Below are 13,495 nucleotides of genomic sequence, written 5' to 3'. Positions count from 1 at the left end.
GTGCTCACAATGAAGATGTAAAGTGCATGTGTACAGGTTTTGTTCGTCTTAGGTTGTATTGATATCATTTTGAGAAATGGGGAGGACCACGTGATTATTTTCTATATGTCCTGACAAGTAAAATCTGAACTGATAGCGGGTGTACTTCCTTTTCACATGAATTAAATATAAAGCTGTGCTCCCTGCTGTTAGAGAGACGAGTATATCAGATATTACAGATATGAAAATTACAAAGACAATATGTCCACTGTGCACTTGTAATATTAGCAATATAGATATTTGTGTAATTCATTTGTACTGTCTGGTTTAGATAATAGGTCAGAAAGGATTTTAGTACAACTGCAATGCTTAGGTTGCATATTATCACACAAGACTCACCTCCCACTGAGTCTCCTCTAGTGTTGGCACGAGCTGTGGGCTTTCTTTCTTGTAAGACCTCAGTCTGAGCTCAACAAGGTCCTTCTCTCGAGTCAGTTTGGAGACTTCTTTCTGAAGCTTCTCATTCTCTGCCTGCATAAGAGTTCATTTCTCATTTTATGCATTCATTCAAGAGTGTGTTATGTTTCTACCGCTAAAGCTTTGGTTCTCATGTAAAATTAAAATTAAATGCTTTATCATGACTCATATGGTGATATGACAGGAGAAAACTGCTGAAAGGCGGAGGATGGCCTAAAATGACCAGCTGTGAATGCAGTGAGATTAGGGCAGACCTGGAGCTGGTGGACTTGTAGCTGTAGTGCGTGATTCGTCTTTGCAGCCATTTGCGACACTTTTTGTAGCTTTGTGGAGCATTGATAATTCAGCCCCTCCATCTCCTCAGCGCAGTACTTTTGTCTTTCGTCAAACAGCTGGCAAGTGTCTGTTTCCTTCGCCTCAAAACTAACCTGTTGCAAAGTTCAGTTGTTAGACATGCACGATTTAACTACTCATAAGCAGCATCCATCTTGATTATGCTGGATTTTTCTTTTGTTACATGACAGTTTGGTACCTGTAGCTCCTGCAGTTCGGTTTCTCTCTCGAGCAGCCTCTGTTCCAAATGCTCAATCAGTGACTCATCTGTAGTTATGGGGGACCGGATCCCACCTGCAGTTTCAGAGAGAGTGCTTGGCTCATCTGCAGACAGAGGGGAGCCAGCATCCTCATTAGCCTTAGAAGGCAACCCGCTGCTGTTTAAACCAGCCCTGTAACTACAGTCAAGCTTAGAGTTATTTCCGTTGGTCCATGGATGGAAATTGGGTTGTTGTCCTTTGCTGAGGCTGTTTGCAAGAGCTGACCTGCCATCATTGTGACTGACAGGGCCCGTGGAAGCACTTAGACTACCACTGGTGCTGTGGGTGGGCAGGCTAGACATGGAGTTACGACCAGAGTCGGAGAGAGTCCCTGAAAAGCAGAGGTTACATCACAGTAATTCATCATTTATAATAGTATAATTTATAATTCAGGTAATATAGTCCATTTTAAGACATCAATTTTCAAGCATGATATAGACAAAAACCTAAGGTGTCCTGCTTGTGTCCTGCATTTGGACTGCTTGCTTTCCTCAGAGGATAAAGGATGTGGTCCAGGCTGTGGTGGCCTGTCTCTGTTGAGGAAGTCCTTGTAATCACTGATTTGAAGGCAGTGGAATGGACCAGCGACTTCTCAGCAGAGGTCTATAAAAGTGAAATGACACACAGTCAGGCTGCTTTTATACTTAGTGACTCTTCTGAGCTGGAGAGGAGTTAGACTCTGAAACTTGAATCTCATTTCTAAGATGAACATATACTCCACACGCCCCATCTGTGCTGTTCACTGTCACCAGTAGCACCATACCTCCCCTTTTTTCTGTTTCCCTCTCCTCTCCTTTGCATCCGACTTCTACATGTGCTGTCTGAGGGAAGATGAATAGCTCCTCTCTGTGATATTAATAATATGAGCTATTGCTGATGTGTAAGAGGTAAAGCTTCTGAGCTCAGCATTCCTTCTCACTGACTTCATGGCTGGGATGCTTTTCCTTGTTTTTTCCTTAAATCTGTCAAATTCTCTCCCGCCCTTGATCTTTATCTCTGTTTTGCCCCTCTTTTTGCTGTCCTTCTCCTTAGGAAGAAAGACCTATGGAGGATTGGTTGTGTATTCCTGGCATGGGAATTACTTCTCTGAGAGGATTAAGGCATTTTTAGGTTATTAATCTTGGAGAGGGTGATTAATAAGCTGGGCAGGTCCAACACAGGTTATGAGGAATAGCTACTACCTATTAGACTACAACACTTGAAGGCATGAAAGTCATGACCTTGGTTAATATCTTTGTGCAACACTCTTCAAGAAACAGTTTGACACATTTGGGAAAAAGGCTTTGTCACTTTCCAAAAACTCGGTGAGCCAATCAACATCACTTTTATGTCTGTATGCTAAATATAAGGTCATTAACATGAGGAAAAAGGAGACCTTCCCTGGTTACATCTGAAAGGAACAAAGTCAACTTATTTAAGCACTGCGAAAAACTCACAAATCAGCATATTTTAAAAGCAATAATTTGCCATGCAGATTTGAGGTGTTATGCTCTGGATGGCTGGTCTCCTCAAATGGAACTTGTGAGCTTCTAATTACCACATGTGCAGTTATGTACATAATTCATAAAGTGAAAGCTTTCAGAGTGTTTTGACTTATGAGGAAGCTATGATAACAGTTATTTTCCAACATGCTTTAGTTTTGGATACACTGGACATTATTTAAATAAAGAAAGGAGATTCCTTGCAGCAATGAGTTACCATACTCTGTATAACTGTGACTGGTCGCCCATATTCCTTTTTAAATTAATATTACCACCCTTGGTGATAAAAAAAAAATGTTTTAGCTATTCTCCACAGTTATCTAACCTGCATTGAACATGGTAAGAAAGCGCAAAGCAAAGTATCAAATGAGCTTCTAGAAGTCCACCTCAGAACATTGTGGTTTCACCCCAACAACATCCCCTGACACAATGCAATGAAAGGGCAACCGGATCATCTTGGAATCATTTTTGTCTTTTTCTCTATATATTTTCTTAACTTATTGCCTGACAACAGCTCCAGGGCAGAAAAAAAGTAAATTTTATTTTTACAATTTTCTTTTTGTATCTCGATCAAGCATATGTCTTGGTCAATGATATTTAGCCTACAGGTTTAAAGCCTTTTACTCTTTTAGATGGTATCTGTTACAACTTGTCTCTAATCTTTATGCTAAACTAAGCTAACCGAAGTGGCACCAGTCAGATATTTAGCACGATATGTGACCTCAAAGTTAATCTCATCATCAAACATTTGTCAAGAAAACAAGCCCCTTTTTTAAAATCTTTTTGATATAGCATCAGTTAACATAAGAGAAGAAACACTGCACTCACCTTATCGCCAACTTTTCTTGGCATGAGCAGCAGTTTTGGTTGCTGTCGCACATTTGTTTCACCAACTCTGCTCACCTGTTCCTCCATTGATCTTTCTCTTTGGCACACAGACCTTGGTTTATGGTTAACCTTGTGTGAGACAGAAACATTTTATTCAAAAGGAGTGCAATATGCCATATACTGTTTTGTACATTCAGGAAGAATCGGAGGATACATGATCTCACCTTGATATAAAAGAAATCTTCACTTCTTCCTGACCTTGAATGGGAGAGGCCTTTAGAATGGTGAGTAGAAGATGAGGAACCCTGAGCAAAGCCACACTTCAGTAACCCGTCAAGATTGCAACCTCCGCTCTTTCTGTGGTGGCTCGTTCCCTCCTTTAACTTGTTCTCAGGCGCCTTGCAGTGTTTACTGTTGAGGCTGTTACTATTAATGACACTGCTGACACTACCCATGGCCCTGCACTCATGGGTGAGGAGATGATGGGGCTGATGTCCAGATGGTCAAGTTACAAAGGAGTGACAGGATGACACGTTTTTTGTCCCCAGAGAGATTCTGTCATTGGCTTCATCTGTGAGACACGGAAAGATAGAGAAAGAACATAGAGAATATTATGTATCAATCCATAAATGACAACATTTAGTTTATTCTTATTAACAACTGTATTGTTTCCCTTTCAGTCTAGACTTGCAATGCTGAAGCAGGTGTACTCACATTCACAAAGCAAACATGCTGAAAAAAGTACATCTTGGCACTTTGCCTGGTTTTGTGCATCTAGATTTATGGCTCAGCTGTTGAATTTGACAAATAACCCTTTGGGTGCCCTTCCTCTAAACAAACCAGCAATTAAGCTACTTACTGCCTACTCAACACTTAGCTGGTGCTACCATCTAAATAACACAAGGCAATCATTTTCTATTTTTTGCTATTGCACTATTGTTCTTGAGCATTTGCAGACTACCAGAAATGCTGAGAAATATTGGTGGTAATCACGAAGTAAAGAGCATGGATGAATTTAAGGAGCTAACAATCTTTGTTGCAGTTGATAAGGACATTTATTCAGTGAGTAGCCATCCTTTGTAGAAATGCTGTCTCACTGTCTCCACCTCCTTTTAAAGACAACCAGACTCCCAGATGTTGCTATCAGGATCTCTGGCCCACAGGGGAAAAGTCAGCTCAGTGGTGAATTTTAGTGGCAAAGGGCTCCACACTTGCTGATCTCTGCTCTTCGAACCACCTGGTCCCAAGCCTTTAATCATTTTATAATAGCTTCAGCAACAAAGAATGGAACCAACTGCCTGCTATAAGTCACATATTGGTGCACGCTGCATTTTGCTCGTGGTTAATCCATAATTATTGGTTGAGCTGTGATGTTTGTAAAGAAACAAATAGCTGTCACCGTCCTTTTCCTCAACATACTTGAGCAGGAATAATGCTTAGAGAAAGTGCTAGAGCCAATCAAGGCTGTCACCTTTCATCATCCTGAAAACTAGAGAAGCGAGACATATACAAAGTGGATGTGTCATGATGAGGAGAATTATGGCACCATAAGAGACAAACAGCAAATGAGAAATGAGTGGCTTGAGGAAAAATAAGTTCTGTAGTTTGAGTGGTGGGTTTAGCAGAAAATAAACAGTTTTTTGATGGATGCAGGAAAATAGATTCAAATACAAACAAATCATAAAAGTCTTTTTTTTTTTCAGAATGAAATTCAAAACATATTCTACAAAGAAAACAGCCACTGCTGTTATCTGATGCTAAATTTGTCGCTGCACCAACCTAAAGCAAAGCAATCATCTTCCTCACTCTGGTAAACAATCTCTGGCATGGCTGTTTCTGTTTGGATCTTATTTTGCCTGCATGTCTGCTACTAAATCTAAACTACAGTCTTCTCTGTCACTTTCAGATATCAAATCTATCACTGATGAGGGATCACTGTAATGAAACAATAGATTTTACTTACTGCCAATCCAAACTAGGCATCCATCTTTAGCAAGGACCCTGCAGACTCATCTATCCAGTTGTGAAGGAAACAAACAGGCCAACGTGTACGTCTGTGTTAGTATGATCGAACAAGCAGCAAATGAAAACACAAAACCACAGCCAGGAGGGTTTGCTAACTGTTCTGTGGAGGGGGTGGGTCTTCCTCCTTGTTTAGTCAGCCTGGGCCCAGTTTTGCATCATAACTGGCATGTAAATTCAATTGTGTGCATATGTGTGGACAAAAGTGTGTCTGTGTGTTAGTGACCTCCCACTCCTCTCAGGGGAGCCGCTGTACAACATGTGCTCCCATAGAACTGGCGTGTGCCGCTCAAGTGATTAACTCCCAGCTTTCACAAAAGATCTTTTACACCCTCTGTGCAACCCCCCTCCTCTCCACACACTCACCCACCGACACCCCCAGTTTGTGCATCGACTAACTGCATAATAACCATTCATCCTTCTCTCTCCCCCTTATCCTTTACCTCCCTGTTTCTATGCATCTATCCCACTTGGTACCCTGCACCCACCCTGAACAAACAGTTTATCTGAAAGAGAAAAAAAAAGGCGCTCACCCTCTATCTTTTCCCTCTTTGTCTGTTGAAGTGTGCCCTCTTTATGTGGACTCTTGTGTGAAGGTCGATGTATTCTTCCCAAACAGCCCAGGACCATATTTGAGTGTTAAATAAATGACTAGTCCTTACAATAGTGTAGGAGAACATCAGTTTTACAGTGATTTACAGCCATTCGGCCTTTTGTTATTTTTTCAGACACACACCTATGGAACCATGCTTTCACACACTGTTTCACGTGTCTTCAGAAGGCCCATACAGCATTCGCCATTGGCAGAGTCATTGTTGGAGTCTTTTTAAAAAACCTTCAGCGTCCTACAGAGCACAGACACCTTTCACAAAACACCTTGTGGATGAAATACAATCACGTGCCATTACTTTGTCTTACCATGTAACTGAAAACAGGACGTGACTGATTTACTAATAACATCACAAAAAAAGAAAGAATTAGTAATTGAAAACAAACAAATCTTTTATAATCTTGATCTATCTCAAGATGTGCACACAGTTCCCTAAATATTACATTATAGTGTGTAAAAAGTTTTAACATTAAGTGTCCTCACAATCTTTTGACTCACTTTAAGAATGATATAGTATATCTGAAGATTTGCCTTAATCCCTCTCAGCAGCACTGTTCATTCATTCTTTCCGCTGACTGACATTGTTCCTCGATTAGTCCCATTCAGATCCTGAAGCCTGTTGACCCGAACAATCGTCCTGGCAATTTCCTTCTATAATCTCGCTCATTTGATAATCTCAAGTGGTCTATTTCTACTTGATGTAAATATGAAAGTGTTTGAAAAGTCCTTTCATTGCTTCAAATTCTAATAGGCAGTTCAAATGGTCTGACCTCTCAGATTTTGTGCGTTCTGTTTGATTTAAGAGCTATCGTTAGGTGGGATGGGGATTTGAAAGTGTTTGTGTGGGTGCATGCATATATTCATTCTTAGATCTGATTGGCTTTGTGTTGGTGTCTATACAAAAGAGTTATACACCATGTGTAGGCTGGGGGTAATGTGCAGCGAGAGCTGGAGTGGGGTGGGGCGGGGGTGGGGCTTGGTGGTGGACGGGGTGTCGACCTCACTTTCGAGCCCCAGCTGACCTGCCTCACACAAAACACCATAAGACAAGCTGACAATACATCCCCCGCCTGTACCCACCAAAGACACAATGAGGTACACACACTCCCTCATGCACACATATATGAAATGAAGCACAAAGATGAACACACACACAAAGCATAGCCAATCCATTAGCACAGCCAGTCATAAGCAGCAGTGTGTTATAAAGGTTCAAGATTTATACCTGTTTCACAATAACCATGAAAGTCTCCTCTGTGTTCACTGTACTGCTACACACTGCCACATGGCAGATGGCATTGCTTTAATTCTCACTGTTTATATGGTAATTTCTAACAGATGCATGTGTAATCTGTCTAGTTCAATGTCTGTTTTTTTGGGTCAGTCTTGGGCAGCTTATTGTTTTTTTTTGTGTGCGTGTGTGTGTAAGCGTGTAGTCTTAAGTTCATTTTGAATCTTACAGTTTCTTTTTAATTAAGGCCAAAACATGCGTAAATGCTTCTTTTTTTACTACCTGCCTACATTATGGTTCATGTAGTTACACTAAATTCATTTCTAGACTCTTTAATTCAAAGCCCTTTTGACAACTTAAACTTAATTTAAACTAACCCGTGTCCTTTATAGTTTTTGTACTTCATAGTTGAGTCCATGTGATTTAACGTAACACTGGTGTGGGTTGAAAATGAGAGCCTTAGATGTGTACGTGTAAAACTTCAAAGATACTTTCCTTAATGCAGAGCGTAGTTGCCTCAACAGTCCGAACACAGGTTCATGCCCCCCATCTTTGAATATCATCTTTGACTTTTCTATTTGATTCATGTCCATTCATTTCATTTCTAAAAAACATACTTATCGAAAGTCATAGTGAATCATTTTTTAAAAAACTTTTTTGATTGTGAATGTTTTGTTATAATTTGCTATCTTGATGATGTCTTACATCCAAGACTACTGAGAAGCAACCTATAGAAAAAAAACAATTTAATGTCATGATTTCCACCACATCCATGCTGATTCATTTGAGTTGAAATACTGAAGTTAATGTTTTTGCAAAACTTATTGCAGTGGAGGAACACTGCAATAACGGATCAAATAAAATCAGATCAAATCAACTGCAAAACAGATCAAATAAACATTCTAAAGGCAATAGTGTGTCCCAGTAATCTACTGTACAAATGGAAAAAAATTGCACAATTTGGTCCAGATAAGATGCCAAAAGATGTCTAAATCAATATTATACTGTTCCATCGAAAAATGCAGAATACTCGATGCTGAGCACATTGCTCCCAGTGTGTTATAACACATTAGATAACTAAAATTGATTTGTAGTTCACACAAAGTAATGAATGACTTGCAGGTAACAAAGAAGGCATTTCCCTTCATCCCAGGCATGACAGTATAAATTAAACTAAAAGATTATAGAGCTCACGTATGACAGCGGAGAGTATATTTCCAGAGAGCGACGGACTGGTAGGTTGAATTATTGAGAGGTAATAGTCTTTCTTTCTTTGTCATCCTCTATAGCCTGTCAAGATCCCAGTCTCACTCTGTTTCATTCTCTTCTTTCTCTCCCACAAACACTTTTCCTGGACTGAGTTGAGGGGATGAGTAATATGGCCTCCAGCAGAACATCAACTGGGAATGAAGAGTGGGATAGAGACAGTCATCTATCTTTCACTTTCGCTACTAACATGTCTATCTAGTGGCCAAACGCAGACATACTATCATACATACACACACCCCCCCACACACAATAGCATCCAATATCAGCTAATTGGATAATCCTTTTAGTGCATGGTAAAGGGTTTTGAGCATGAATGGGACTTCAGTGGTGAAGTGCAGAATACCAGACACTCATTACCGCCCCAGAGTAAAGGAGATGGAGTACCAGGCACAGAGTGAGAGGCATGAACAGAAAGACAAAGAGATAGAAATGGTGAGCGAGAGCGTGTGTGAGAAATTTATATTCTGTGGGGCTAACATGGTATTTTAAATTGATAACTGCTGCCCAGCATACAGTCAATGTATCCTGTGTTCATAGTGTAAGGGGTCAGTGGGGGGATGCAGATAAAGACTTAATCATAAATCAGTGAGTAAACATTTCTAACTCATTATTTTGATCCCAATGTGTTCAGCTGGTCGGCGCATGGCAGATTATTTGACAAAAGGCCAGCTTTTAGTGAAGGACCCCTGTTGAAATTAGATTGCATTCAAATCCAGTTATGTGCATCCAGATGAGACATTAGGTCCGCTAAACAATTGACCTCCTTGGGTTTTAATAGATAAGGAGGTTGCCTGCACCACTAGATTTGTGTGGCTGACCAAGTCCTGCTCTGAAAAAGCATGAATTTGCATAACCTTGGCAGTTGGACGATAGAGGAAAATGCATTTTTGATTGACTCTGAATGGGAGCAATGCAGGGCTGGACTGACAGTCGGGCATACCGGGCATTTTCCCGGTGGGCCGACTCCCCTCGAGGGCCGGTGATGTCTGAAATCGTGGGCCGCCCGCCGGTCTTTTTTTTTTTTTTTTTTTGATTAATGTAAAAAAAAAAAAAAAAAAAAAAAAAAAGACCGGCGGGCGGCCCACGATTTCAGGTTGACGGGGCTAGTCCAATGAAATGTCTCAGTACCTCTTTGGCCCTCCCCTCCCCTCACCGTTGACCCAGGTCATCAGGCCTACCATTTGAGCTGAACGGACTAGGAGAGAACAGTCAAAAACCGAAATGGATAAACAACAGAAACGAAAGGGTGGCGCACAGAAGCTGCGAGATAAAAGGCTAAAAAGCCTACAAGCAGCAAAATGTGCTAAACTTACTGACATGTTTGTAAGTGCTTCCACCACGACCACAGCACCGGGTGCAGGGCCATCAAGTGCAGGGCCAGGGCCGTCAACATCATCAGCAGCCCCCAGTGCACGGGTGTAGAACAGTGTAGGCCAAACACAGAGGAAAAAGCTATCGAGGTGGATTCAGAGGTGGAGGAGACAGACGTGACCCAGGGACAGATTGAAGAGGTCAGAATAGCCAGAAGTAGGTAAGAAGTAGGCTAATGTTAGGCGAAATGTTAGCAGAATTATATGTATTTTTTATTTGAGGACTGAGGACAATAGCAGAATGGATACCTCCGTGTGCGTGGAGACTTAAATGAGGTATTTATAGATAAAAGACTGGTGGGCTACATCTTCACTACATCAGTATGGGGGGAATTGATCATGCTGAAATTATTACTTATTTTATCCAGTCAGGCTGCAACACGAATAAAAAGCCCAGCCTGTTTTTTGCACAACCTTGTTGGTCATTAGGAGGTGGTCACCCACTGTGGTGTGTGTGTGTGTGTGTGTGTGTGTGTGTGTGTGTGTGTGTGTGTGTGTGTGTGTGTCTGCGTGTGCGCGTTTCTGTCACAGAGATCATTCAGTCTTTATTTTCAACTAATGCTATGAGTAGATTTACTTTATTTGAAGGTGTAAAAGTGACATGCGCCTGTCATTAGCATTACAGTACTTAAACCATCATTAATGTAGGAAAGGCTATAACGTATCTAGTGCCATTCCATTTTGTAGGCTTATGTAAAGTTGACTGGTGTGCAGATATTGCAAAATACCCAATGACATCAGTCATAGATACCAAGTGTGTCATTAATGTTTATGAAACTCTCATGTAGACACCAAAGTGTTCAGTGTTATTTTAGCTTGTTATAACTATATTGTTTGCAGGTGTTACAGGTTACAGTTGCCCATGTAATATTAGTGAAACATTGCTTTGCTGAAATGGATTAGTAGGTAACCAGAGAAATACGAAATTAATATTCCTGCCTCGGTCATTTTCGGTCATTTTCAATTTAATTGCATTTTTCACAGAAAGTGATGAGATTACTTGTGTGATCGTATAAATATTCATGGTGGGCCGCCATGGCCAAAAAATGCCCGGGCCATTTTTTGGTCCCAGTCCAGCCCTGGAGCAATGAGTGCTACAACTAGGACAAATTCAAGGAGTCAAATATCTGAAATGTCCTTGTATATGTCTTTGTTCTGCTGCATCCACCAGTACAAGATTGATCATTACCTTACATGAACTCATGGAATCTGTCCAAACATTGTCTGAAAAAGGTGTATGTCTCCTCTGTTGGATATAGCAGATCATGGTCAGCTCCATAGTCATGAAATATTTACTTTTCAGGCTTTTATAACACTTACAGAAAAGCAAGTCAAAGTGTATTGTAAAAAGCGGTAGTATTTTTAGACATTCAAAGTATTCCTCATCCATTATCCATGAACATATATACTTTTTCCATTACCCATCACTTGTTTTGAACAGGCTGTGCTAGGCATCCTCAATATAACAACTTTAATATTATGAAATTTAAACTTGAAGTTTGAAAAGATTTTGTGTTACGTCAGGTTTAAGGTTGGTACACTAAACAATGTTTCAGCAAGAAATGTAAACCTTTTATCGGAAAATATTCTATTGCAGTTGAATATATTGATAACTCATTATACTGATGACATATCAGATGTCATTCACATTTTGTTCTGTTCGTCAATGATATTACAATCATAACGTTTTGCTCTAAATTCAAGTGAGAGATGCACTTTCTTTTGTAGAGTCAGTGACTAAGCTTTATATATACTCACTTGCATTGGCACTTCCCTCACAAACACACGTCATTCCACCATGTCTTAAAAAGCACTTATTACATAAAGTATTACAGAATGATGAAATGAATAGGTAGATGGAAAATAATGATGCCTTTCCTGGTACTGGGGCCCGCTGACCTGCAAGTCAAAGACTCGGTGATAAGGTTGTCATTCTTGAGCATAGCCATCCTCCCTTCCTCCTAATCTTCTGTGGCTGTGTGTGTGTGTGTGTGTGTGTGTGTGTGTGTGTTTGTGTGTGTTTATATAATGCAATGTGGGAGTACAAAAATACCCAATGAGATAATTCTATCATCCTGAAAGCTGCTGGAAATATTTGCTGCAGGTGGTACCTGCGCTCAACTCCAAAATAAAACCCCTGTGACCTTGCAAATACTAAATTGTTGACTGTAAGAAAAGTCTGTATTTTCCTTTTTTTTGTCATATTTGAAGAACTGCTTATTTTCACTTCTAAAGAGTGTGATAATCATTTAATACTTTGCAGCGTCGTTGTGAGTTGTGAGTCAGAAGGATGAAGTGATGAAGTGATGCTACACTTTCCTGACAGAGCTTTCATTCATGAGAGGATGCTGCATTTGGGTATCTGGGACAGTTTATTTTTAGGAAGCGTCTCCATAAGCAGGTCATGGCAACTCCCACTGATTGTCACTTAGTACATGTACATATATGGGACTAAATTGTAATATCATAAAAGTTTATACCAATCTGTCACCTACCACAAATGGTAGATATAGATTGGTTTGTCAGGGTAAAATTTGGAAGATTTTTGACTCTTCACATTTAAAGAGCCAATAACCCAGCACAGAAACAACAGGCAAACCATCTGTGCTACTCTTTCCAAGTGATACTGTCCCTCCCCTGTGGTACACAATATGACAGAACAGAGCAAAGCTGAACATGCCTGAACAGGTTGCTTATACTTACCTATTCACCTTCTCATCAGCACAATGGGGAGTAATTCATGATCTCTGCAGGTCTCAACACATACATTGCTATACACAGGTGTGACAGCGCTGAATGTTTCTCTACACAGATATCCACTCTGAGTTGCTGTTAACTACAGTGAAATCATGAGAATATCTAACTGCACTATGGCGAGTTATCTTGAGAAATCGTGGGTGGGACATTCATGGACAAAACTCTAATTCATGGTTAAAACAACCGGGGATACCATCTCAGTTTCTAATAGCGTCTATTCTCAAATTGCTATATATAGCGTAACATTTAAACAAAGCCCCATGCTTGAGCCTGTTATTTCATACTTCCCAAAAACAATGGTTTGTCCAGCAATGTCTTTGCTGAAAGTTAAGGGCATTATTCTCAGTATCTTTCAATGAAACAAAGTGGAATGGCAACACTTTATTCAGAACTTTTGAATTCTTCTTCAATTCTTTATATTAAAAGTTGCAAACAGCTTGGACTGTATGACAGTAAAACAAAAATGTTTTCATCATATTTTTTTCTTACACCTAAAGTCAGTCTCGACCATCATTTATCCCCTTTCAAATCCAGTCATTCAGCCATTCTTTCTTCAAATCCCCATAAAGCTGACTTACCTCCATTATAGTCTGCCTGCCCACTCAGGAACAATCACTGCTGCTGCTGCTGTATCTCCCAAAGCTGAGTGGATCACTGTGGACAGACCACCCTTAACTGGATACAAACTAGCACTGCCAGTGTGGAAAGAAAGGAGATGTCTGCATTTGTTGCTGATGTTCTCTCTGGAACCCCTCTTCACACCTATTTAACACTTGATATGGTACAATCATTCTGTCCCATCTCCCATACACTCAACACTGTCACATTCCTCCACAAACACACTTCTTCTTTTTCTCTCCTTTCTCTCTTTACGCTAC

The 13,495-nt window shown here is 40.3% G+C and overlaps 1 protein-coding gene across 4 annotated transcripts in view; it reads right to left on the bottom strand.

Annotated features, from left to right (window-relative positions):
- lzts1 (leucine zipper, putative tumor suppressor 1) overlaps nucleotides 1–13,495 on the bottom strand; it is a 21,494-nt gene extending 7,999 nt beyond the window's left edge. The window contains exons 1-8 of one of the 4 annotated variants that reach the window (XM_075468719.1): nucleotides 13,196–13,495; nucleotides 3,583–3,929; nucleotides 3,359–3,487; nucleotides 1,496–1,652; nucleotides 1,275–1,380; nucleotides 989–1,187; nucleotides 711–884; nucleotides 379–510 (exon numbers count right to left, since the gene is read on the bottom strand). In XM_075468719.1, the coding sequence (XP_075324834.1) occupies nucleotides 379–510; nucleotides 711–884; nucleotides 989–1,187; nucleotides 1,275–1,380; nucleotides 1,496–1,652; nucleotides 3,359–3,487; nucleotides 3,583–3,813 (1,128 nt within the window). In that variant the 5' untranslated portion in view covers nucleotides 3,814–3,929; nucleotides 13,196–13,495. Of the gene's footprint in view, nucleotides 1–378; nucleotides 511–710; nucleotides 885–988; nucleotides 1,381–1,495; nucleotides 1,653–3,358; nucleotides 3,488–3,582; nucleotides 3,930–5,321; nucleotides 5,685–8,415; nucleotides 8,744–13,195 lie in introns of those variants that run through there. The other 3 variants (XM_075468716.1, XM_075468717.1, XM_075468718.1) reach the window with 3 other exon arrangements.

This window comes from Odontesthes bonariensis, chromosome 6 (assembly GCF_027942865.1).
Source record: "Odontesthes bonariensis isolate fOdoBon6 chromosome 6, fOdoBon6.hap1, whole genome shotgun sequence".
Lineage (NCBI taxonomy): Eukaryota > Metazoa > Chordata > Actinopteri > Atheriniformes > Atherinopsidae > Odontesthes > Odontesthes bonariensis.
This window is presented reverse-complemented; position numbering and strand designations above follow the sequence as displayed.